General features: G+C 40.3%; 1 protein-coding gene and 1 long non-coding RNA gene across 2 annotated transcripts; one reads left to right on the top strand and one right to left on the bottom strand.

Annotated features, from left to right (window-relative positions):
- Positions 1 to 2,579: 2,579 nt before the first annotated feature.
- LOC101905198 (uncharacterized) lies at positions 2,580 to 9,210 on the bottom strand. The gene is made up of 2 exons (XR_003036923.2): positions 8,386 to 9,210; positions 2,580 to 4,365 (listed from the first exon to the last, which is right to left on the bottom strand). It is a non-coding gene; the product is annotated as an uncharacterized lncRNA (long non-coding RNA).
- On the top strand, positions 8,392 to 22,834 carry DIO2 (iodothyronine deiodinase 2). Its single transcript, NM_001010992.7, has 2 exons — positions 8,392 to 8,623; positions 16,740 to 22,834. Exons 1-2 carry the CDS (start codon positions 8,402 to 8,404, stop codon positions 17,313 to 17,315), a joined length of 798 nt encoding a protein of 265 aa, NP_001010992.2. The 5' UTR covers positions 8,392 to 8,401; the 3' UTR covers positions 17,316 to 22,834.
- The last annotated feature ends 613 nt before the right edge of the window (positions 22,835 to 23,447 follow it).

The raw sequence follows: 23,447 nt of genomic DNA, 5'->3' as shown, positions 1-23,447 counted from the left end.
GAGCAGGTCTGAATAAGCTTATCAGCCAAAATTGCTTTTTATTTTGAGTATTTTTTTTTAAAAAGACTAAGTCTTTTCAAAAAGCATGGATGTGTTAGCCACCAACATGAGAAAAACGTGGGATGACAGCTTTAGCTCCATTTTACAGGTAGAGAAATCAATTCAGAGGTTTGCTTTTGGTCATATGGGCCTGTGTGGCCCCAGAAATGGATGGAGTCTGGTGATGGTTAGAACAAGATATCTCTTGATAAGAGGTGAATGCCAATTTTCTGAGTAAGCTGTTATAATTTAACATTTAGCAAGAAGCACTAGAGATATTTGCTCTGAAGACTTTGAAGTCTTGATATTTATTTTTATTTATTTTTTGGCTATGCTGAGTCTTCATTGCTGTGAGGGCTTTTCTCTAGTTTCAGCAAGTGGAGGCCACTCTAGGTGCAGTGCACAAACTTCTCATTGCAGAATTTGAGGACTTAGATTTGTGTATCATTTAGATCATTACTGATACCAAAAAATCATAAAGAGTATGGATTCTATTTTGGGAAGGCAGATTTTGAGTTCTTAAAACATGATAGAAAATTTCCCTGGGAAAACAAAATAAAACAATTCAAGAATTTGTAGCTATCTATTTAAAAAATTTTTTGTACAAGCTGGGTTTAGAAAAGACAGAGGAACCAGAGATTAAATTGCCAACAGTTGTTGGATCATGAAGAAAGCAAGGAAATTCCAGAAAAACATCTACTTCTGCTTCAGTGACAATGCCAAAGCCTTTGACTGTGTGGATCACGACAAACTGTGAAAAATTCTTAGAGAGATGGGAATAATTACCTTACCTGTCTCCTGAAAAATCTGTATGCAGGTCAGTAAGCAACAGTCAGAACTGGACATGGAACAACGGACTGGTTCCAAATTGGGAAAGGAGTATGACAAAGCTGTATATTGTCACTCTACTTACTTAATTTCTATGCAGAGTACATCATGCAGAATGCTGGGCTGGATGAATAACTAGCTGGAATCAAGATTGCTGGGAGAAATACCAACAACTTCAGATATGCAGATGATGCTATTCTAATGGTGGAGAGTGGAGAGGAACTAAAGAGTCTCTTGATGAAGGTGAAAGAGGAGAGTGAAAAGCTGGCTTAAAACTCATCTTCAAAAAACAAAGATCATGGCATCTGGCCCCATCACTTCATAACAAATAGATGGGGAAAAAGTGGAAACAGTGACAGATTTTATTTTCCTGGGCTCCATAATCACTCTGGATGGTGACTGCAGTCATGAAATTAAAAGACATTTGCTCCTTGGAAGGAAAGCTATGACAAACCTAGATAGCATATTGAAAAGCAGAGACATCAGTTTGCTGACAAAGGTCCATCTAGTCAAAGCTGTGGTTTTTCCAGTAGTCATGTACAGATATGAGAGTTGGACCATAAAGAAGGCTGAGCACCAGAGGATTGATGCTTTAAAACTGCGGTGCTGGAGAAGAATCTTAAGAGTCCCCGGGACAGCAAAGAGCTCAAACCAGTCACTCCTAAAATAAATCAACCCTCAATATTCACTGGAAAGACTGATGCTGAAACTCCAATACTTTGGCCACCTGATGTGAAAAGCCAACTCATTGGAAAGACTCTGATGCTGACATCAAAGATTGAAGGCAAAAGGAGAATGGGGCAGCAGAGGATGAGATGGTTAGATTAGCATCACTGAATCAACCGACATGAATTTGAGCAAACTCTGGGAGATAGTAGAGGACAGAGGAGACTGGTCTGCTGTAGTCCATGGGGTCACAAAGAGTTAGACATGGCTTAGTGACTGAACAACAACAATTTTTAAATAATCATTTACCTAAGAGGTTGTGTCTTGATAAAAGATACCAGTGTCCATTTAATAAATGAGGCTGAATTTTAAAAATTGATTTGAATTTCATGCCTTGTATTTTCTCCTTAGAAGACACGCTAATTCATTCACATCTACTGACTCTTAGAAAGGCATAACTATTTACTTAATCATACAAAAAATAAGTCTTCAGAATTGAAATGGACAAAGAGATAATTTATGATTATGGTATTCTGCCATTAGCCCAGCTGGATTATTTTATGTATGTGTTATATATTAACTTATTCTTAACTATTATCTTAATAGCACCAGAGGCTTAAAAGGGTTTTGAGAGATTATCTCATTGGCCTCCCTCTCTACCTCGAGAAGAGGTCCACTGATAATAGTTTCATAACCTCCCTTGGGGACGTATCTTATTGTACAATCAATCTCATTGCAGGTATTTTATCCCCATATCAAACATGGATTTTTCATGCTACAGTTAATTCTATTAGCTTCACCACTTTCACTGAGCTTGAAATAGAATATCTATCTTATTTTCTCTGTGCATTTGTACCTACTGAATCTTGAGAGAGGAGGTGTGGCATCCTTTGCTCTCAGTGGGAACAAGCTACAGTATTACCTCTGGAATGGCATGAAGCAGCATGTGTCTTAATATTTTTTGCCAAGCTCTGTGTTCATGTACTCAGCATATGAATGAGGTGATGTATATGTGATTATTTTTTAAAAGAGCTACTATAAAACCATTTATAGAGAATGACTTATTTTATTTTAAAACCTAATTATCATCTGGTGGTTTCCTATGAGCTGTAGAATGAAACAAAGGAGAAGAAAAGTTGTTCCAAAAATGATGACTGCTTCTGACTGTTTCGTTGTTTCTTTTGGTCTATTGCTTTGGGTCAAGGATTTGGGGAGAATGAAGACACTGAATCAAATTTTGGGAAAAGATGAGTTCAATTTGTTCCTTCTGAGGGCTTTTTGTCCCGAAGGAGTTCGCTGCATGTAACTTCACAGAGTGTTCTTCTTCTCATCTATTCCACTAACCCTCCATCCAACCCTGGTGTCTCCAGAGGTTAATAAACGAGTCTCAAAATTCACACTCAGAGAGTCTCAGAGCACCTAAAGAGGTCTGAGCACCAGGGGTGCAGACTGGCCATCGGTTTGGGTCTAGACCAGGTCAACGGCCAAGGAAAGCCGTCGTCTCCTCACAGCTGTGGCCTCTGTGAATTGAGTCGCTGGCATCCGTCTAGTTTCTGGTCGTCTGTCTTCCTGCATCACCGCAACAGGCATTAATGGGCTCTCTTGTGGCAGCCTCCGTGGGCAATTCATTGAGTCTTCTCCTTTCTACATTCCTTTCTCCTCTCCACCAGCATCATCTTCCTTCTCTCCATTTCTGCTTTCCCCTCCTCCTGTGTTTTCCCTTTTCCTTTCCTTCTTGGTTTTGCCAGTAGGTGGCCTGGAAGAAAAAAAAGAGCAGCAGCTGTTCCTGAGGGGAGAATGTCTTAACACCTCAGACAGTGCCCTCTGCCAGGGTTTGCCAAGGGACCTAAGACACGGCTGGGCTGCTGGGATAGACCGCTCACCCTCCCACAGTGTCTGCCCCTTCTTGGCCCCAGCATTCAGTTGCTTGGTTCAAGTGCGTCAGAATTGACTCTGGGGTGTCTGTTTATCCACTGAGCTTCCCCTTTCATCACAAGGCAGGGAACACAACTGTTTGTAGAATGGATGGGCCCACAGGGAATTCTGACTGATTCAGTCACTGTGGTATAAACCCTTCATTATAACTCCCTCTCAGCACAACCAGGAGTCACCAGGGATGGAAAGTTGTGGTGGCTGGGTTTCCCAGGTGGCTTAGCAGTTAAAAAAAAAATCCACCTGCCAATGCAGGAGACACAGGTTTGATCCCTGGGTCAGGAAGATCCCCTGGAGGAGGAAAAGGCACCTTACTCCAGTATTCTTGCCTGGGAAATCTAGATCTTATAGACAGAGGACCCTGGCAGGCTGCAATCCATGGCGTCTCAAAGAGTCGTACATGACTTAGCAACTAAATAACAACAATGTTTGTGATTTCCTTCTCTGAAATGCACTCTTGGCAGGTGGGTGTATGTATGGCGATCATATTCCCAGACCAAAATCAGTGCAACCTGTCCTGACCAGACATTGTTGGATTTATAATATATTGATGAGACAAGTTTTTTTTTTTTTATGAAAGTAAAATTTACTCTCCATTTAAAATTTACTTCAGCAAATCACTTGAGTTAGAAGGAATAAAATTTGATGAAGCTGAGACTGCTTGAAAATCCACAGCATGAATTCCATAGATTCTTGAATGCCCTTTGGCGTCTTCAGACAACAAAGAGTAGTGGTAGCTTCCATCCTTGAAATCTCTGGGTTTACTTTTAGGTTATCCAACTTCATTCTCTTAATTTCAACTTAAGAGTCAAAAAGTAGACCAAAGGAAGCCTTATAACTCAGATGCTTGCTTTTCCAACCAGAGGGAGCCAATGAATGGTAGTACATGCTGCTCTCAAGCTATCAAAAGGGGAAAAAAAAAAAACAATTTTATAGTGATTCTCTTATTAAAAAGCCTAAATCACTTTTCTCTAGCTACCTCTCTTTTGGAATTTAAAACCTGTATACAACATTGTATGGGGAAATTCAACCAGCATACCACATATTGCCTTGTATTGTATGCTCAGTCGCTCAGTCGTGTGGCTCTCTGTGACCCCGTGGACTGTAGCCTGGCAGGCTCCTCTGTTTATGGAATTTTCCAGGCAAGAATACTGGAGTGGGTTGCCATTTCCTTCTCCAGGGGATTTTCCTGACCCAAGATCAAATCCACACCTCCTGCCTTGGCAGGTGGATTCCTTACCACTGAACCGCTAAGGCTAAGAATACTTATGTGATCAAGAAGATATCCAAGCTTTTCGAATGGAACCAAGAGCTTGAGTTGGGCAATATTAAGCAGATATGGAATCCCAGATATCCTTTGTAATTCAGAAGGTAAAATTACCTAGTACAACCACTTTGGGCAAGGGTTTTCATTTTCAGAGTAATGACCAGGATCAATAAAATAGTCACACAGGAAAAGAATTGAGGTTTAGAGTTGGGGGAAATACCCGATACCAGCTGGGGCTCTACAACCTTGATGATCTACTTTCTCTCATTTACACATTGGGACAAATCATCCTCTGTCACTTTATGGGTTGTTTTTGTCGCTTAAAGGATATAAAATTACTTGAAGATCAAAGTGCTAAATATTAATAACTAGAATAAGCCATTAGGAATCATGATAAAAAGAGAAATAGCTTTGGAGAAATATAATTTCTAGATTAGACAGACCATCTAAAAAGAACAGTGCTTGGTTTTGTGATTTATTCATTCATTCATTTAGAGAAAGTGATAGAAAAAATCTGAGAAATGTCATGATCAGATTGACTCTCTGCCAATTTGTTCTTCTAATTTTTTAAGGAAAAAACCCTCTCAAACACTTCTGATTTTATAGGAAAGAGCATAAAAAAAGAATGTAAAAAAGAAAAAAAAAATCTGATTTTCACCATTTGTAGTCTGCATGTGCCTTGAACTTTGCATTTTAAAAGAAGGCATTTTTTTTTTTCTGATTTTCTACCAAACCTCCTCCTTGTCTTGCCATTTCCAAACATACAACTCGCATTGAAAGCAAATGACAAGTGCAGGAGAATTGGCTCGTAGCTACCAAGATATCTCTACATTAAAGTAGCACTGGTTTAATTCACATAGAGCAAAAGGAACGTCTGAGAAGGGGTGAACTTTTCAGGCTTGGGCACTGTGTGGCAGTGTGTGTTCCCGAGTCCACACCTTCAGTCACTGTTAGCTGGCACTTCGGGCACCATAGTTTTCCCATCTACACCAGTTAAAACACCATGTTGTCACCTCCCTTTCTTTGTCCCTTCTTTTCTTCCATAGTGCGTCGAGAAAACTGAGGGAATGGAGTGAATGTATATTATGTATACAAATAATATCCTTTGCTAACACTGTATGCTAGTCATAGGAAAAATATTTTTCTATGTGACTTCTGTTCATTTTTCTAAGCTTTGATGTCTTCTCTAAAAATTTAGTCCATGTGACGCAAATCCAAAACTTGCCATGGGCTAAAGTGATGATAAAAATGAAGGAATCAGGTTTTTAGGACAATAGGGAGTGGTGAGGGTTGTGCCAATGGGGAGGACCACCCCCAAGTCCACGAGGTTGTACAAAGTTTTGGAGCACCCCAGTGAGCGTCAGCATATTGTATGTGGATGGTGCCCCCTAGTGTGGAGCAATGTATGCCCAGCCCATCTGTCCATTCAAGACTCCTTCCTTGAACTTACTGTGTGCCAGGCATGGTTCCAACTGCTAGGAGATACCAATGACCAAAACAGACAGAAAACTCTGGTCTCTCAGAACCTACAGGCACTCTCATTCAATTATTTTCTTAAAGCCAAAAAGCACTATGCCAACCAGATAAAGTGCATATGCATGCTGAATTTGGCCCACGGGTCCACTAATTAATGACCCCTGCCCTAGGCTTTTAAATGAGTTCCGTAATCTTGCAGATTTTACCAACAGGGACAAAACAGAGAAATGGACCTCGTATTTGCACCCACTGCTTAACTCATGCGTAAGGAGAGCTCCTTGAACATGGAGAAGTCAGAAAATTAATTTTCAACTACCATTCTATATCCCCACCCCAATGTCTGTACTTGCCATTCCTTTTTCCAAGAAAATATAATTCCTAGAGGTGATCTGTTAGGTAAGTGAGGAAAGAAAATTAGAATGAGATGGAGGTCATGGCATTCTGCCAAAGCATTGTCTGACTAAGTACCTGTCTGTTCAGAAAGCAATGGGCAAAGCAAGCACTGAGTGTGGTCAGTGTGACTTGAGACAATTCAAAGTCTGCTCTTAACAACCTACAAATTTTATTAAAATTTTTTCAAGCAAAAAGGAAGATTCCCCAAAGTATCATGTTTCTTAGGGGCTATGCTAACAGAAACAGGGCAATTTCAGAATTTAAAGAGCTCTCTTATAAAGAATGTATTTCTTACTCTGATGGCATCTTAATGCCATTAGATAAAAGTTTTATTTAATCTGCATCTAGGCAAAATGGAATGGAAAGGAAGTCTGGTCACCTAGCTACTTTCATGGGTGGAAGATTTTCTTGTTTATTTCTTTCTTTTTTTTTTTTTTTGCATTGGAAACTTCAGTAAAACTGAAAAGAAAATTTGCACTAATTTTCTACAAGAAGCTTTAAAGAAGTGCTGTGATGGTATTCAAAGAGTTTAAAAGTTTTCCACCTCACAGTTTGGATTTTCTTAAATAAGATCATGACTCAAAAATATTTAAAGAACCTAGGTCACAAATCTGACGGGAGATAGTTGTAGGATGTAGACATAAAGACAGAAGGTAAGCATTCACATCTTCCAAGAAAGAGAACAGAGATCATGTCTGATCACTCTTCCTCTTTTCTACCTGCCTTCCAGGAACCTTTCTTTCCCAAACTCCTTATAAATAAACAAGAACAATAATAATAATCAGAGGAGAGTTTCCCCACCAACCCACATGCTATATTAAATAACTTTTCCCAAAGTTTGGGAGCATTTCCTGAAAACCCTCAAAGGTATTAATTTTTTCCTCTCTCTTTAAATCACAAAGCAAAATTCCACTGTCCCTCTGCCACCCCCCCTCTTCTAAAAAAAAAAAAAAAAAAAACTTGTCGAGTTTTGCTTTTCTATTCACTGCAGTCCTGGCCAAAGTAAAGCCCTCTTTCTCAATGACGTCAAGATCTTTACCAAGATTAGGCTTTCATTTCTCTATTGCAGCAATTAGCCAGGGAATGTATAAAAGGCTTCAGGGAGACTCACTGGGCTGCAGAGAGAGGCACTTTGCACCACAGACAGAGCAGGAAGGAGAAGCCAGAGGCAGTCAGGGAAAGAGGAGTCAGACGCTCCTGGGGAAAGGAGAGAGTGAGACAGGCTGGAGAAGAACAGAAAGTGTGTGTAAACGGAGTAAAGAGGGGAAAAAACTACCCTACAAGCACATTTTCAAAACTCTGGCAATTCTAGAAAGAAACGGGCTACATTTCTGAACACAGAGACAATGAAAAGCTACAGAAAATTTTGCAATCTCTGCCACAGTCTCATAGGTGCTTAGAAATGAAAGTAGAACTGCCTGTCTTTAACCGACTCTGAGAGGGGTAACTGGATTAGGGACGGGTACGCCAGTTTTTTTGTTTTTGTTTTTGTTTTAACATCTTAAATCCTGAAAAAAAAAAAAAAAAGCAGCAGCTCCGAATTGAATGAATTGATGGGCACACTCCAACTGCTGGGCTGGAGAGACTGGAACTTGGTCTTGCCATTTCTGCTTTGAAAAAGGAGACAACTTGGGCTTCTTTTTTAATTTAGTTTTTCTCCTTCTCTCCCCCTATCCCCCACCCCCGACCTCCCCCTTCACCTCCCCCCACCTCTCTCCATCACTACCCCCACCCCCTTTTAAATAAGAGGGTGAAGGGGAACCAGAGCGCACAAGGGAACTGACCCGGGAGGCAGAGAAGATGGGCATCCTCAGCGTAGACTTGCTGATCACACTGCAGATTCTGCCAGTTTTTTTCTCCAACTGCCTCTTCCTGGCGCTCTATGACTCGGTCATTCTCCTCAAGCACGTGGTGCTGCTGCTGAGCCGCTCCAAGTCCACTCGCGGGCAGTGGAGGCGCATGCTGACCTCAGAAGGAATGCGCTGCATCTGGAAAAGCTTCCTCCTCGACGCCTACAAACAGGTGAGCTGCGCTCCAGGGGCTTCTCCGCAGGGCTGTCGGGGGCGGGAGGCGGAGATGCTGGAGGGGACCGGATGCCTGCAGGAGCTGAGGGGTGAGCGCTCTGGAGCCCTGTCTGGAGGCCGTAAGGTGATGCTCGGGTGTTTACTCTCTACACCTGTCCCACGATGACGCACCTGAGATTTGGGGATGACAGGTATTACTGAGTCCCAGTGACTCTATGTGACTTCAGAAGGAGCCTTTCTAAGAAGAGTCAGGAGTGGCTTGCTGTGACTTGGGAGCAGAGGGTATTCGTGTCTGTAGAATAATGTTGGGAAACGTCAGAAAGGTGTCCGGGGAGGGCAGACCCTGCCTTTATTCTGCTCTCATCATGAACTGGCGGTTTTGATGTTTTGCTTGATGAGAGGCTGCATGAGACTTTAGGAAAGACTGTTTAATGGGTGGGCACTAAAAAGCAGGGGGGAAGAAAGTCAACACCACACAGGACTCTCAGAGAGCTAAAAAGATTTAAGGAAATAACAGAGTGGGTGTGATTCAGCTGGTCGTGGCTTCATTTCTGGTAGAAATAAGAGTTAATGGGAGCAAGTCTGTGTGCCCCGTCAACTCCTGCCTTGATCTGGATTTCAGCCTTTTGAAGCAGTTATCCGGCACCGAGTCTGGAGTTACTCGGTATCTGTTTGAAAAGGAAAGGTCTGAGAACAAGCTGTCAACGATCCAGACTTTGTTTGAGAAACCACATTTGCTTTGTTTCTCAAAACTTATGCAGGTTGCCTTTAGACCGAGCAGATAAGTCTAGGGTTCACGACAGTCTCAAAGCTGTTATAACTCGTGCCTAGAACCCTGAAGCAGTGGCTTCACTTACCTGCTGAAGCCATGTCCCCGGGGCTGCCCTTTCAAACCCAGAAAGGTTTTGTTTCGAAGTGAAGAATGCTGCTTCGAGGTGGTGGGGCATCCTTGGGTCAGATCTTAAGGGGCAGAGAGGAAAGGGCACCGGGTCCTTTGTCAGTTTGCTCCCTCCCCTACGCCCGTGTGACTCCTGAAGGTCCCTGAGCTTAGGAAGAATTGACTCATCCCATAAAAGCTACTGTCAAAGCAGACATCCTTGATTTCCCTCAACAGTATTGAGGCACCTTGCCCGAGATGCTGGGGAAGGGGGTTTAAGAGAAAGGTGGGAGCTAGTGAGTGATGTATTATAGGCAGGCAGAGCCTCAGAAACAGCTGGAAAACTAGAATAAGAGGAAGAAGAGAATGAGTCCTCTATAAATAAACACTAGAAAAATAAATCTAGAGAATGAACTTATGGTAACCAGGGGGGAATGGTTGGGGGGAAAGATAGATTGAGAGTTTGGGATTCACATGTTCACACTGCTCTATATAAACCAGATCATCAAAAAGGACCTATAATATAGAACAGGGAACTCTGCTCAATACTCTGTAATAACCTCAGTGGGAGAATAATTGGAAAAAGAATAGGTATGTCTATACGTATAACTGAATCACTTTGCTGTATACCTGAAACTAGCAGAACATTGTTAACTATACTCCAATATAAAATAAACATTAAAAAATATCTATGCACCAGCAAAGGATAAGAAATCATTTCTAGTAACAAGGAATCCAGAGTGGGATCCTTCCACTGAAAATTAAACAAATGTTTAAGAAGAAAATATTCCTGGTGAACTAGGGAAGTTTTAGTATGATACTTGTCTTTGTTATTGGCACTAACCTGCAGAAGGTTTGTATTCGTTGTCCTGAAGATCGGAAAATAGTTAAGAGCTCTTGTTAGTAAGTGAAATTTTCTTTATAATAATATTAAGTGCTACTCAAAGTTCTAACACCAAAAACTCATTTTATATTATGTACATGGGCTGAATGGGTGATGTGGGAAGGAGATATTGAGACGATCGCTTCATTTGCATGCATGTATATACTGAATGTTTATGTTTCATTTTGAGGGGTAGAGAATTTAGAGGAGAGTGGGGCTTACACAAGTATGTTAGGTGTATTATGACTTAGGAAGTTCTTTCACCTGTATCTGTTTTTCCTAGGTGTTAGGAGATATCATAGCAATGTCAGTTATTTGATCTCTATTCAACTCTTCCTGTTTTGAAAGTCATTGACTTTTGCCATACAGGAAAAACCACTGCTTTGGAGAATTTTACCTGTATTCATAGATACCCTCCACAAAATATGGAGGGGGTAATGGTACCCACCCATGTTAAGTGAAGCTGTTTCTCCTATCAAGCAGCTTACTGAAGTAAAAAGAGAAAAGGAAACACATGCCTCTTTAATAACCTTGATCACTTATTTATTTTTTCACCAATGTATAGGGTTTCATTGTGTTGCAATGTTTTGTTGTCCCTCCTCCAAGGGACTGAGAAGCTTGAGTGATCTGTTTTCTTCTTTGCACATGGTTTGTGTGTTCTTCTTCTGTACTCTTTCTGTCTACTGATTAGTGACCAAATTCATGACTAATGTCATGCTGTTCGTTTTTCATGACTTATGTAAATGCTGCCATGAGAAGAAGCAACCCAAGAACTCATATATCCAGAGATAAGACTGGACTGGGTGTGTGATGACTGGAAACATGGTAAACGCAGCTTGTGCTGAATTTAGGTCTTCTTCCATCTCCAAGTGTAGAAAGGGTGGTGGTGGCAATTCGGGGTCACTCAGAACCTCGAAAACGGGTTGAATCACTTCCCTGAATGCTGCTGTCATCTGTGCCACTGCCGTTGGGTGTAGCCATGTCTAGAGACTCACTGGAGGAGTCTCTGTTTGGTGTCGCCCTGTTTCACAATCCTGACTTGAGGCCGCCACCCCCAGAAGCAGAGTGTTCCGGGATGTCGGGTGTGCACATACCATCCAAGGAGGCAGGCCGTTTCTAACTCTCCTGGTTGTCGAATGGCAGATACTTGAGAACCTATTTAGAGAAAGTGTGGTAAAAATGTTATCCCTGTGTTTGGCTTCTGCAGGAGGCAACAAAGAAATGAAAAAAAACCAAAAAACTTGGGACAAAATAAAACAGAAAACCCTTCTTCGTTAAAATGTTGCATGGGACTTAAAATGAACTTTCTAGGGAAGCCTGTAAAGATAATTTGGGTTTGATTAGAGGGAGTCCCAAGCATGATTTTGATGAAAAAAGGAAGTCTAATGGATTTTGTTGAGAGATTGAGGTGTATAATAGATGTTTGTTATTTAAGTTTTCCCTAGTCAGTGTCACTGCGTCTAACACTGCATCTTTGTACTGGTACTCAAAGACTCAAAAATACAACCAGTAAGCAGACTGCTCTGTCTGGGAGGCTGGCTCCTACCTAAATGAAGTGTAAAATAAACACACAGTATAGATGCTGACAAGCACTTTAGCTCCTACATGGGCAATACTGCTGTGGCACAGAAAACATATTCATTTGAACATATAATTTTGGTTTTGAAAGGGTCTCTTTAACATTCTCCTCCTCCTCTTCACTCCCCTCAGCCTTTTGACACTCGTTTCTGTAATGGAAAATGGCTCTTCTAAGAAAGAAACACTCCCCAAAGAACACAAGGCAGGCTCCCGCCAGAGTTTGTTCATCACTTGGATAAAACACTGGGAAATGATAGAGCTTCGAGCTGTGTTTTCAAGTTACAAATCAAACAGAGAATGGCCAAACAGGGAATTGAACTCAGAGGAAAGAGTAGGTAGCTGATCCTCTGATTTGTTTGGCCGATTTGAATATAAATGGTTAAAATGCTGCTTAATAATTGTTTGGCCACGTCTGTAAGGACATTGATGTAGCCTGGTCATTGTGTCAAAGAATTTGAAATTTCCAGGGCTTTGGAGAGCAAGAAGGAGGTGTAAAAAGAATTCTGCCACATACCTACCCCGATTTTTATCATTTGCTTTGCTTTCTATCATGAGATTAGGTGATATTTTGTCCAGAGGCCTTTCTCAGGCTGTGGAAAAGGAAGAAAAACAAGGTTAGTAGTATATGCTCTATTTCCAGCTTCTCCTTGATGAATGGTTCTTTCTTTTTTTTTTTCCCTTGCCCTGCATTTCACAGTCCACATGCTAAAGCAGCATTATCCTTTTCCTCATGCACTGAAAACTGTCCGCAAAAGGGATCCTATCATCAAGGGAATCAAATATACACCATATTGTTCATATTTATAAATATGGCTATGACAACATTTGAGCTTGGCCCAGAGATGTCTTCTGTTATAAAAATGCAAACCCTTTGTTTCCCTCCCTTGTTGGTGTTGTGTTGATGTTGATTTTAAAAAACAGAAGAAAGGACAGATGTAATAGAGCAGATGAGAGAGGTAAAAGTCAGTGATGACGATATTACATTTTACGTATGTCCTTTCTGATCCTTGCAAAATAAAGGGACCCTTTGGGAACATCGGAACTTCAAGACCAATTAGTGGAAATGATGCTTCTTGTGTTTGGGCATTAAATACTGGGCAGGGTTCTCTTTAGAGCGGCTAATGCTGGCAGGGAAAGAGGTACCGACCTAATTACTCTTCCGCAAGAGTAAAAAATGCCTTTTGAATGCCTCTTTGGCAAATATGTCTCATTAAGGACAAAAACCAAACACAAACCCTCTAAGAAGGAGAAATGAAGATGATAGGTAACTTGTGGCCAGGAGACTTTCTGTGCCACTGTGGGAAATTCAAACAGGGCTTGGGAGTACCAGGGGATAACTGGTTTTTGTCAAGCTTCTTTCCTGCAGCCTAAATGTTACTATGGACCAACTTTATTTTCTTCATCATTTTGGCTTTCTGTCAAGGAATGCTTTGCTCCTGGGGAAAGACTCTTCCATCATGGAAGACAGCGATGATTCTCCCATTCTACCTCAGCAAGGTGTGAAGCAGAGTAAACTAAGAAATTCACCCTTTGAAACTTTGGTCATAATACAAACTTAATTTTCTTGATGACCAAATAGGAAGGTGAGAAATGAACAATAATATCCTTCTAAAAGATGTTTTTTTTTCAGTTTAAAGCAGACTTTCATTTTATAAAAAGCTTTTCCCTTTATTGTTGCTAAATTATCCCATATCAGCAGTTTTTAGCAAAAAATACATAAATTGAATGATTAGAATATGACATTTATAAAAGCAGACTACTGATCTACTCATGTCTGGACCTTCAAATCATGGGTGTGTGTTTTTCCCTCCTATTTGTAGTAATAGAATTGTGCATACCTATGCATTTTATCTTACCTAATCACCCTCATGAACAAAAGTATAATTTTTTTTATGGCATTCTAATCTGCAGTCAAGTCCTATGGCTCCTTTACAAAATAAAGAGGATTGGCTACTCTCATTTTATGCACTGAACAGCAGAGATGATCAAGAACAGAACAACAGGACTGGGTGTGGACTGTGGCGGTGCTCTACAGGGGCTTCCAGGGGCTTCACCCTTTGAAGTCATCTGCCTTGGTGAGGTCTTCCATCACTCCAATGTGCTGATGTTCACTGTAGGTCAAGGTTATTATTAATGTAAAATGCTTTGCTGATCTCCAGCTAAGATGATAACAGCTACCATCCATTCAAAACTTTATTCAACCAAAAATTCCAAGCATACATATCCATTGTTCTCCAGCTTAACAAAATGCCAACCTCTGCCCACTCCCCCCCCAAACACACACACTAAAGAACATGATACATTTGGTAGCTTATCCTAATATTTTAAAGTAGAGGTGTTGTGCTTGTTCTAAGTTTTCTAAGTTGAACTAACATGTTTGTATTTTGAGAAAATTATGTGGCTGAACTATACATTGTCACTAAAGAAGGAGAAGGTGCTTTAACATTCCAAGAAAACTAATTACAGGTAACAAGAGAGTCACCTACGACTGAAGGCAGATTAGATTACTCAGTTGAAGAATCAGGCATAATGCAGGGATCAACAGTTCGGCTTGGGCGAGAGTCAGGGGCATCAGAGGCCCATGTCACAAGGCCAACACAACTGGTCCATTCTTAGAAATGACTGCAAAATGCAGGTGGGTGTTTTCAGCCTACCAGGAACCTACAAGTCTGCAGGCCAGAGATGATTCTTCTCCTGCGTATGGCTTCCTCAGACTGGTCTGAATGCATTCAGATCTTCGTATCACAGCATGTTGAAAAACACAGCACGACAATAGTGTTAGAAGCAGCCATCCTAGAATCATTATTGGTTTTTTTAAATGGGGAAGATATAATGAGAAGGTGATGGTAATGCTACCTTTTATCTAAATCTACAAAGAAGTACAAAAATAACCCATAGATTAAAAAGCTTATAATACCTTTAGGATGTATATCTTTGCATTTTAAGTACATTTTAAAATTTCAAGAGATGAATGTAGCTCATATAAAACAGTCCAGCTCAAAGTGGTTTACTAGGTTTCTTCACCTAGTTCCACTTACAAATTAACCAAGAAAATTAATATAAAGAAAATAACTTTTTTCCTGACAGTGATTGAAAACAAATGTACTTATTTAAATCACAACACCACCTTCCTTTTCTAAGAAAGAAGATTATTGTTTTAACATTTATTTTAGAAAGCTTATAGTCCTTGTTTTAAACCTGCCCTGCTAGGATTTTTCACAAGGGAGATAAAGGATTTCTTGACTACTTCTTCTGCAGTTAAAACAAGTTATGTATTAACATGAGGTAGAAGCTTCTCCATGAAACCCCTTGAGTGTTTTATATCGGTTTAAATTGTTGAGTTTTTAACAATTCGCTTGTAAGTGACTTCAATTAACATCAATGTTACATGCGGTGGTATTTATATGAGGGGGAAAATGAATCCAGTTGGAAGTGTTTTGTAATACTAAGGACAGTGTATAAAAATCACTTATACTGCTGTAAGTTGTCCCCAATATTATTGGCTTTGATTAAACCATTCTAGGGGAAGATCCAATTCTGTTAATTCAAACTGAAGTAATTGGCTCTTTTATATTGCCTGCTTTTTATTATCAATTTACAGATTCAAAGGCCAGCAAACTTTCTTTCAGTCTGTGTTCAGCAATTTAAACCACATGCAAAGGGAGCACCTAGAACAGTTTCGCGCTACACTTCTTCTGCCTGAGCATTCTAAATCCAGTGGGATTTGTTAATAAAATGTGTGGAAGGAAAGTAAATGGCTTGTGACTTCTGAGATAAAAAGGTGAAACAAACTAAGACACACATGAAATATGAGAAATTAAAAGTCCGATTCTACAAAAGATAAAAGTATATGTTTCCATTCATTTGTTTGTTTAATGGAAATGGCGAGGTTCTAGTCAAAAGAACCCTAAAGTATGCAGTAGCTATAGAAACCTCCAGAAAGGATGTCATACCAAAGAAAGCTCGAATCACTTCTAAGAATAATTATATTACAACATAGAATTACTCATAAAAATGGTATTCAGTTTCACATGTTTGCATGGCATCTATAATGGCAACTTACACTCCCACAATGATTTATAGTGTACAGAGCTCTTTTCCCTGTGTCATCCTTCCATAAACATATGAGGAAGATGGACATTATAAATGACCATTTTACAGATGGGATAGTTGCAGCTCTTGAGAGATTAAGTGGGAGTAGCTCTTCTTATAAATGGCAGACCCCAGGTTTTTGCATTCTGGGTAGAAATAGAGTCCATAGGCATCCTTGTCCATTGGTTCAGATTAAATGACTTTTAGGCAAGACTATAAAGGACTTTCCTGAGTACTTTAGAATTCAGAAGTGGGAATTCAGAAAGAGGTGCCATGTCCCACAACTCTGATCATTTATTTTAAAGTAGACCATTCACTTTTCACTTCTAAAATGAAACCCATTAATCATTTGTTATATATTGTGAGCTAAGCACTGACACAGAGTAAGCACAGTAAAGAACATTAGCCTCAACTTAATTATGAAGACAGTTAACTGCAGTACCTTCAGTGATGAGAAGAATTGCCTTTAGTGACTAGACAGAATGAAAAAGACTTTTATTCTCTTTAGGGCCATTCATTACCTTACCTGCCATGATGGGTCTTTACTCAAGTCAATATGTGTTTACCATATCCTCCGAAGGAAATGCTGCATTTTATTAGAGCCAATCGTTTCTGTACAGAGTGAACTGAAGTGAGTGCGTGCTTCATGTGGTCTTGCCTCTCTCTTTCGTTTTCCATCACCAGGTGAAACTGGGTGAAGATGCCCCCAATTCCAGCGTGGTGCATGTCTCCAGTCCGGAAGGAGGTGACACCAGTGGAAATGGTGCCCAGGAGAAAACAGTGGATGGAACTGAATGCCACCTTCTGGACTTTGCCAGCCCTGAGCGCCCACTGGTGGTCAACTTCGGCTCGGCCACTTGACCTCCTTTCACTAACCAGCTGCCAGCCTTCAGCAAACTGGTGGAAGAGTTCTCATCCGTGGCTGACTTCCTGTTGGTCTACATTGATGAGGCTCATCCTTCAGATGGTTGGGCAGTGCCTGGGGATTCTTCTTTGTTTTTCGAGGTGAAGAAGCACCGGAACCAGGAAGACCGATGCGCAGCAGCCCACCAGCTCCTGGAGCGTTTCTCCTTGCCGCCCCAGTGCCGAGTTGTGGCTGACCGCATGGACAATAATGCCAACGTTGCTTATGGGGTAGCCTTTGAACGTGTGTGCATCGTGCAGAGACAGAAAATTGCTTATCTGGGAGGAAAGGGCCCCTTCTTTTACAACCTGCAAGAAGTCCGGCGTTGGCTGGAGAAGAATTTCAGCAAGAGATGAAAGCTAGATTAGCTGGTTAAAAGTATGATTGTAACAGAGCTTTTTTTTTTTTTTAATTTATGTAAAGACAAGGAAACTAAGAATTCAATCCACTATTTCAACTGAGTCCCATTTTCTCACTGAAAGACGGGAATTTACGTGTCAGAAGAACATAAACCTCTAACATCTGGATACTACTTTGACCACTTAAATGGCTTTTGGCTAAATAGTAGCCCTATCTCTTCTCTTCCTGGTGAAAAGCCCAGAATGAAAAGATCCCAAGATGGAAAAGAAGAAAACTTGTTTCAGCATGTGTTCATTTCTGCCCTCATAAAAGAAGTGATACAGCTGATGCCTGCCCTGGGACCTGAAGAAAAGACTACGGGAATGACTGCTATGTTAGGGAAGCCACCATCCTTGTTAGTGTAAAGGGTATTACCTGGGCTTTATTCAGTATGGATAGAGCCCAGCTGGATATTTGCCAAATCTTTACTGAGAATGAGTCTTCAAGTCCAGGCCATGTGGTTAGGACCTTATTGTTTAACATGTTAGAGAAGTTTCTGACCTTCTAGTTTCTAGCCATGTACTGCTCTGTGCCAGTCTGGATGTCCCAGAACTAGCAGGTATATTTGCAGATATCAAGAATGATACCTACTGGAGGGTTAGAATGGTCATCTGATATCTGATGGTTACTTTCTACACAGGTGGAGAAAGTACTAGAAGCAAATCAAACCGACAAGCTAGGAAAATGAGGCAGAAAGATTAGGAGGTTTCATAGAGCTTCACCTTGAAACTGTAGAGAGTGGTACTAATTTGTCAGTCACAGAAACACGGAAACATACGCAAAGCTAGAAAAAGAAGCTCCACTAAGATAGCATAGAGAATATACATATGAGATCTATGTATTTGTCATATATTCCTGGATTGAAGAGAAAGGGGGATTGAGAGGGAAAAAATGCATTTTAATATTTGTATTACTTTTTGAAACATGTTTGTGGTGTTTACGTGTTCAGCAGGTGATTATACCTCGTGATGCTGATGAAAGGTAACACCAGTGGGCCCAGTGGGGCCAGGGTCCCCCTCTGCATCCCTACAGTTGTACTGTGGTCCCATTGCTTCTTGGTCTGGGCCTCTATGGCAGTGTTCTCTGAATGATGAGCTCAGCAATATAGAGCCAAATAGAGGACAAGAAAGTGTGAGACAATTCCCATCAGAGATTTTGGAGGCTTTGCTACTGATGAAATCCTCAGGATCATGGAGTTTGGTAGGATGGAATTCCCATTCATATTTAATTTGGACTTGGGTTTTCCTTTGTTCCTCTTAGATGAGGTAGAGTCATCTAAGACTTCTGTAGTACATTTTTATAATGCTATTTAAATATATATTCCATATTTCTCTTTAAAATGAAGATATAGTTCTACTTATAAGTAATATAAGTATTAACTAATGTCCTAACTTCCAAAAAAGATCAACCAATTTTGTATATTAAATTTTTATTGTAAATTTGAGGATGTTATCAGATCATAGTATATGGTTATATTTATATGTACAATCAAAGGTTCCTATGGCCATTCCATTAATAATTGAATCATAAAAGTAATATAAAAGATATCTAAAATCGAAAATATCTTCCTGAACTAACTGCCTGAAATCAGAAAAAAAATGGGAACTGAGTGTGCAAGAACCAAAAACCATTTTATTTTTTAAATGGAGCAACATAATAGTCATATCACTGTATCGTTTATTGTTTAGATATTAAAGCTCCATTTTAAAAACTGATTATTTTTCACTGCAACATTTAACCTTCTTACTGTTCTAAATTCTACAAAATGTACCAACAAAGAAACAAATTTTGAAAATGTGACATTAATGAATTTCTGGAAAATCACATTGAGAATAGAGTATTTCTGAGTCCTTAGTTGTTAAACCCCTTGATTTATTGGCATAGCCCCTTGATTTTTACCTTCAAAATAGTGTCGTGATTTGTGTGGTATCCTAGGGAAGAAAAAGAAAAGTTGGTGGCAGCACACTCACGCTGTTGTCTGTAAACCTCCCCTTTGTTCTACACGTACAATAAGGGAACAGGATGTTGGCGAAGCTGGTGGGGGGATGAGACGTGGCTAAGGCAGGCAGTGCCAGTTGTCTGGGGGAAAGGGTGATGAGAAAACTACCCTGCTGTGATACATTTTTAAAGAAAGAGAAGGTTGTGTGCATGCAGTTCTTCTCCCTGAGGATAGGCTGGTGGAGACGGGAAGCAGTGGGAAGTAAACACACAAAGGTATAGACTGAGTATCAGGGACAAAGACATGTTCAGTGGAACACAGGAGAGTTACCGGAAGAAAGGCTGTTGAGGGCCAATGGAGAAAGTGAATTGACAAAGCTCAGGAATCCTACAGTATGTAAAATGGCTTGGTGTTATCAGAGTTAGGAGAAGCCTATAACTACATAACTTATTTATCTCAACATGAACTTTTGTGATTTCCTGTGGTGTATCTTATAAGGAACTTAATAAGAACTCATTATTTGAGATAGAGGAGAATCAGTGTTTAGCTGGTATGCTCACAGAAATTCTTAGATTGTCAATATCCTGAAACTGACAGGTATTGTCAATACCCTGAAATCAATACCCCACCTATCTTATCTTTTATAAAGTATGTTCCTTTGAAGGATTTTTGTTCCTGTTCTCACAAGGCAAAATTTATAAATTTATATATATATATATGGTATAAGATATAAGTTTATATATACATATATAAACTTCTATATATATATATGATGTCTTTTTTTAGAACCTAAATATTTCCCTCCCACCCAACCCCATAGGCTATGTTTACATGGAGCTATCAGTTTAGCCTTTTAAACTGAATTAGCTTGTCTATTATAGAAATAGTTTCCAAGCAATTTTGGGTGTTATTTATAGCATCTGGATTTACTCCAACATGTACTGTTTGAAAGACTTATGTCTTGGAACTATTCAAAACTTACTTTATTGCTTAGAGAAAATAATAGTGAAATCAATAATGACTTTCTTGAATGGGCATACATGAAATGCTTGCACAATAGGATAAGTGTTTCACAGAGATTGGGCTTCCCTGATGACTCAGATGGTAAAGAATCTGTCTCCAGTGCAAGTAGACCCAGGTTCAATCCCTGGGTCGGGAAGATCCCCTGGAGAAGGAAATGGCAACCCACTCCAGTATTCTTGCCTGGAGAACTCCATGAACAGAGGAGCCTGGTGGGCCACAGTTCATGGGATTACACAGAGTCTGACACGGCTGAGCAACGAACACTTTCACTTTCATACAGATATTAAAGTGTACCTGACCTCCTTAGAAGCAGGTTAGTGCTGTACTTGCTATGTATAGCTAAAGTTATGATCATTTAACTCATATGACTTTTCATATTCATATTTTTGATCTCTGGTCTTTTGTCTTCACCTTGTTTGTAGAATGTACCCCTGATTTTTAGTAATATCAACTTTGAAATGGTCTATTGATTTAGTTAAGTGGTGGCTCAGATGATAAAGAATCTGCCCACAATGCAGGAGACCTGGATTCGATCCCTGGGTCAGGAAGATCCCCTGGAGAAGGGAATAGCAACCCACTCCAGTATTCATGGCTGGAGAATCCCATGGACAGAGGAGCCTGGTGGGCTACAGTCCATGGGGTCACAGAAAGTCAGACACAACTGAGTGACTAACACTTTCACTTTCCTACCATTAACCAGGAAATGCCAATTCTGTGATCAAGAAGAGCAGAAAGGCCTGCTCTCTTTCATTTTGTCTGAGTGTATTTCACATTTTGGGCTCTTGAATAAAACTTATGAAATATGGGGAGATCATACATGGATGCTGCCTTGCTGCATAAAATACCATAGACGCAGGTTAAAGACAATGTCTGTGCCTTTGGGGAAATTCCCAGCTGGATATAGGATATCAGTTGCCCTCAGCATGCCCTATGGGCTGTGTCCACAGCAAGCAGAATGCATTAATGTACATGCAGGACTTCCCATTCTGTGGATGATAAGAGGATAAACATGGACATTTATTCTACCTAATTTCTGACTTACAGTTGGAAGATAAACTTAATTACAATCAGATGGCCATTGCAAAGGGGAAAAAATAGACACTAACTTCTGTCCCATTGAAGAATTAATAAAACCTTTGCCAGCATTTAAAGCTTTTCAGAACATAACTCAGTGCTATTCTCTGAGCAGTGGAGATTAACAGTGAGATTCTTAATTTCTCAGTGAGGTTTTAATTTTAAAATTTAAAAATTAATTTTTTTAAAGAAAAACAAGAGTTTTTCTTTAAAAAATGATATTGCCAAAAATCAGAACTAAAATATTTTTAGTTATATTCCAACCTCCTCTCTTCTTCCTCCTTTACCTTAAAAATAGAAGCTAAGCCCAGCCTTCCTATATAAGTCCAGACGGGGTGTAAGTACCAACCTCGGCTTGGTGATCCACCCTCTCTTGGTAGCCTCCTGTATGAAAGAAGGGGACCAGGACCTGGGCGATTCAGGAAGTTGCAAACTGGGAAGAACTAGGCCCTGGGGGCTTGGTCTATTGATCTGGGAAGACCTGGAAAGAAACTTCTCACTTTTGGAGGAGGACTGATGAGTGCCGTTAGAGTGGCTTTAGCAAAATATTGAGCCACTTCCTAAATGCCTTGCCTTCTGGATAGCTCCAGAAGCAAGGTCTCAGACTTAAGATCCAGTGCCGTTCCAAGGTGAGTCAATCAGTTGGCAAATACGTAGTGATCTCTGAACAATACTGCTCATGCAAGTTGGGGCTCTATGCCAACTTGGACAGCCGCACTGGAGCTCCATGGAGTTTATTTTTTTTTTAATTTGCTGCAGAGACTTCGACGACCCAGGAGATGGTTAATGAAGTCACTATTTTGGCTCAAAACTCCCATTCCCTGCCCCTCCCCCCAAAGCAAATAGGTAAACACATAAATGAAAGAAACCCACAGAATAGAGTGGGAAAGAAAGAAAATCCTCTCAAGGCTTCTCCAGTCCATGTCACTGGTCGGTGCGGTTTTTATGGGTGTTAAGATTGGAAGATGTCATGACATAAGAATCCAGTACTTTATAACCAAAGCAATTAAAAGATATTGGGTAGGGAATGTTGGCCAGTTTTGTTTAAATTTGCATCACATCGTCACCAGACTCCATCTCTCGCCCAGATAATCGGGCACCCGGACGGGGAGATTAGAATGTGCAGAAGTTACTAGTGTGCAAATGATAACTGCTAACGAAAGAGTCCTTGACTCAGTTAGTGGTTGGATGTAGTCACACTCGTTTGCCTCTGCCCATCCTCGCCTCCCTAGCAAGGAGAATATTCGGGGCATGATGCTATGAGTACTGGGTAAATGTGGTGAGAATGTGTGTGTGTGTATCTCTGCTTCTCAACTGCAGAAACAGAAATGCTTTGGAGATTATCAGTAGAAAGAGTGTTATTATATTGGTGCTGAGTGGTATGTGTGCTTTTAAATTTGTTCTTTATTTTAATAAACTTTGAATAAAAGAATAAAGTTACTCTCTGGTTCTACTTGTTTATTTTTAACTTACTCTCTAGACCTTGCCCCTGGCAGGAATACATTCATGGTTGACAAGGGAAAGAGAATCCATCATTCTAATATTTATTCCTTGGTATTTGTGAGCAAAATCGCCAGCAACGCCAGGTTATTTTAATCTCATGCTGTGTGCCAGAGTCTTCAAGGAAATCAAGACAAGTTAAAAGAAAATCTTCAGATACTTTCCATATTCATGAACAAGTTGCACTCAGAATTCATGGAAAGGGGCCTGTTAAAGGGACTGTGGAGCAAACTGTTACTTTGTTATATTTACACCCCAGGTTTTCTAAGTGCAAAAAATAAACTTTCCAAGAAGTCGGTTTAAGCAATACATATAACACACAGCACGTATGCCTGTATGTGTGTGTGTATATATATGCATATATATGTAGTTGTGTATATATTAATATGTATGTCAGTTCAGTTCAGTCACTCAGTCGTGTCCGACTCTTTGCGACCCCATAAATCGCAGCGCACCAGGCCTCCCTGTCCATCACCAACTCCCGGAGTTCACTCAAACTCACGTCCATCGAGTCAGTGATGCCATCCAGCCATCTCATCCTCTGTCGTCCCCT

This window comes from Bos taurus, chromosome 10, assembly GCF_002263795.3.
Source record: "Bos taurus isolate L1 Dominette 01449 registration number 42190680 breed Hereford chromosome 10, ARS-UCD2.0, whole genome shotgun sequence".
Classification (NCBI taxonomy): Eukaryota; Metazoa; Chordata; class Mammalia; order Artiodactyla; family Bovidae; genus Bos; species Bos taurus.
The sequence above is the reverse complement of the archived record's forward strand: the minus strand, read 5'-3'. Positions and strand labels throughout refer to the sequence as shown.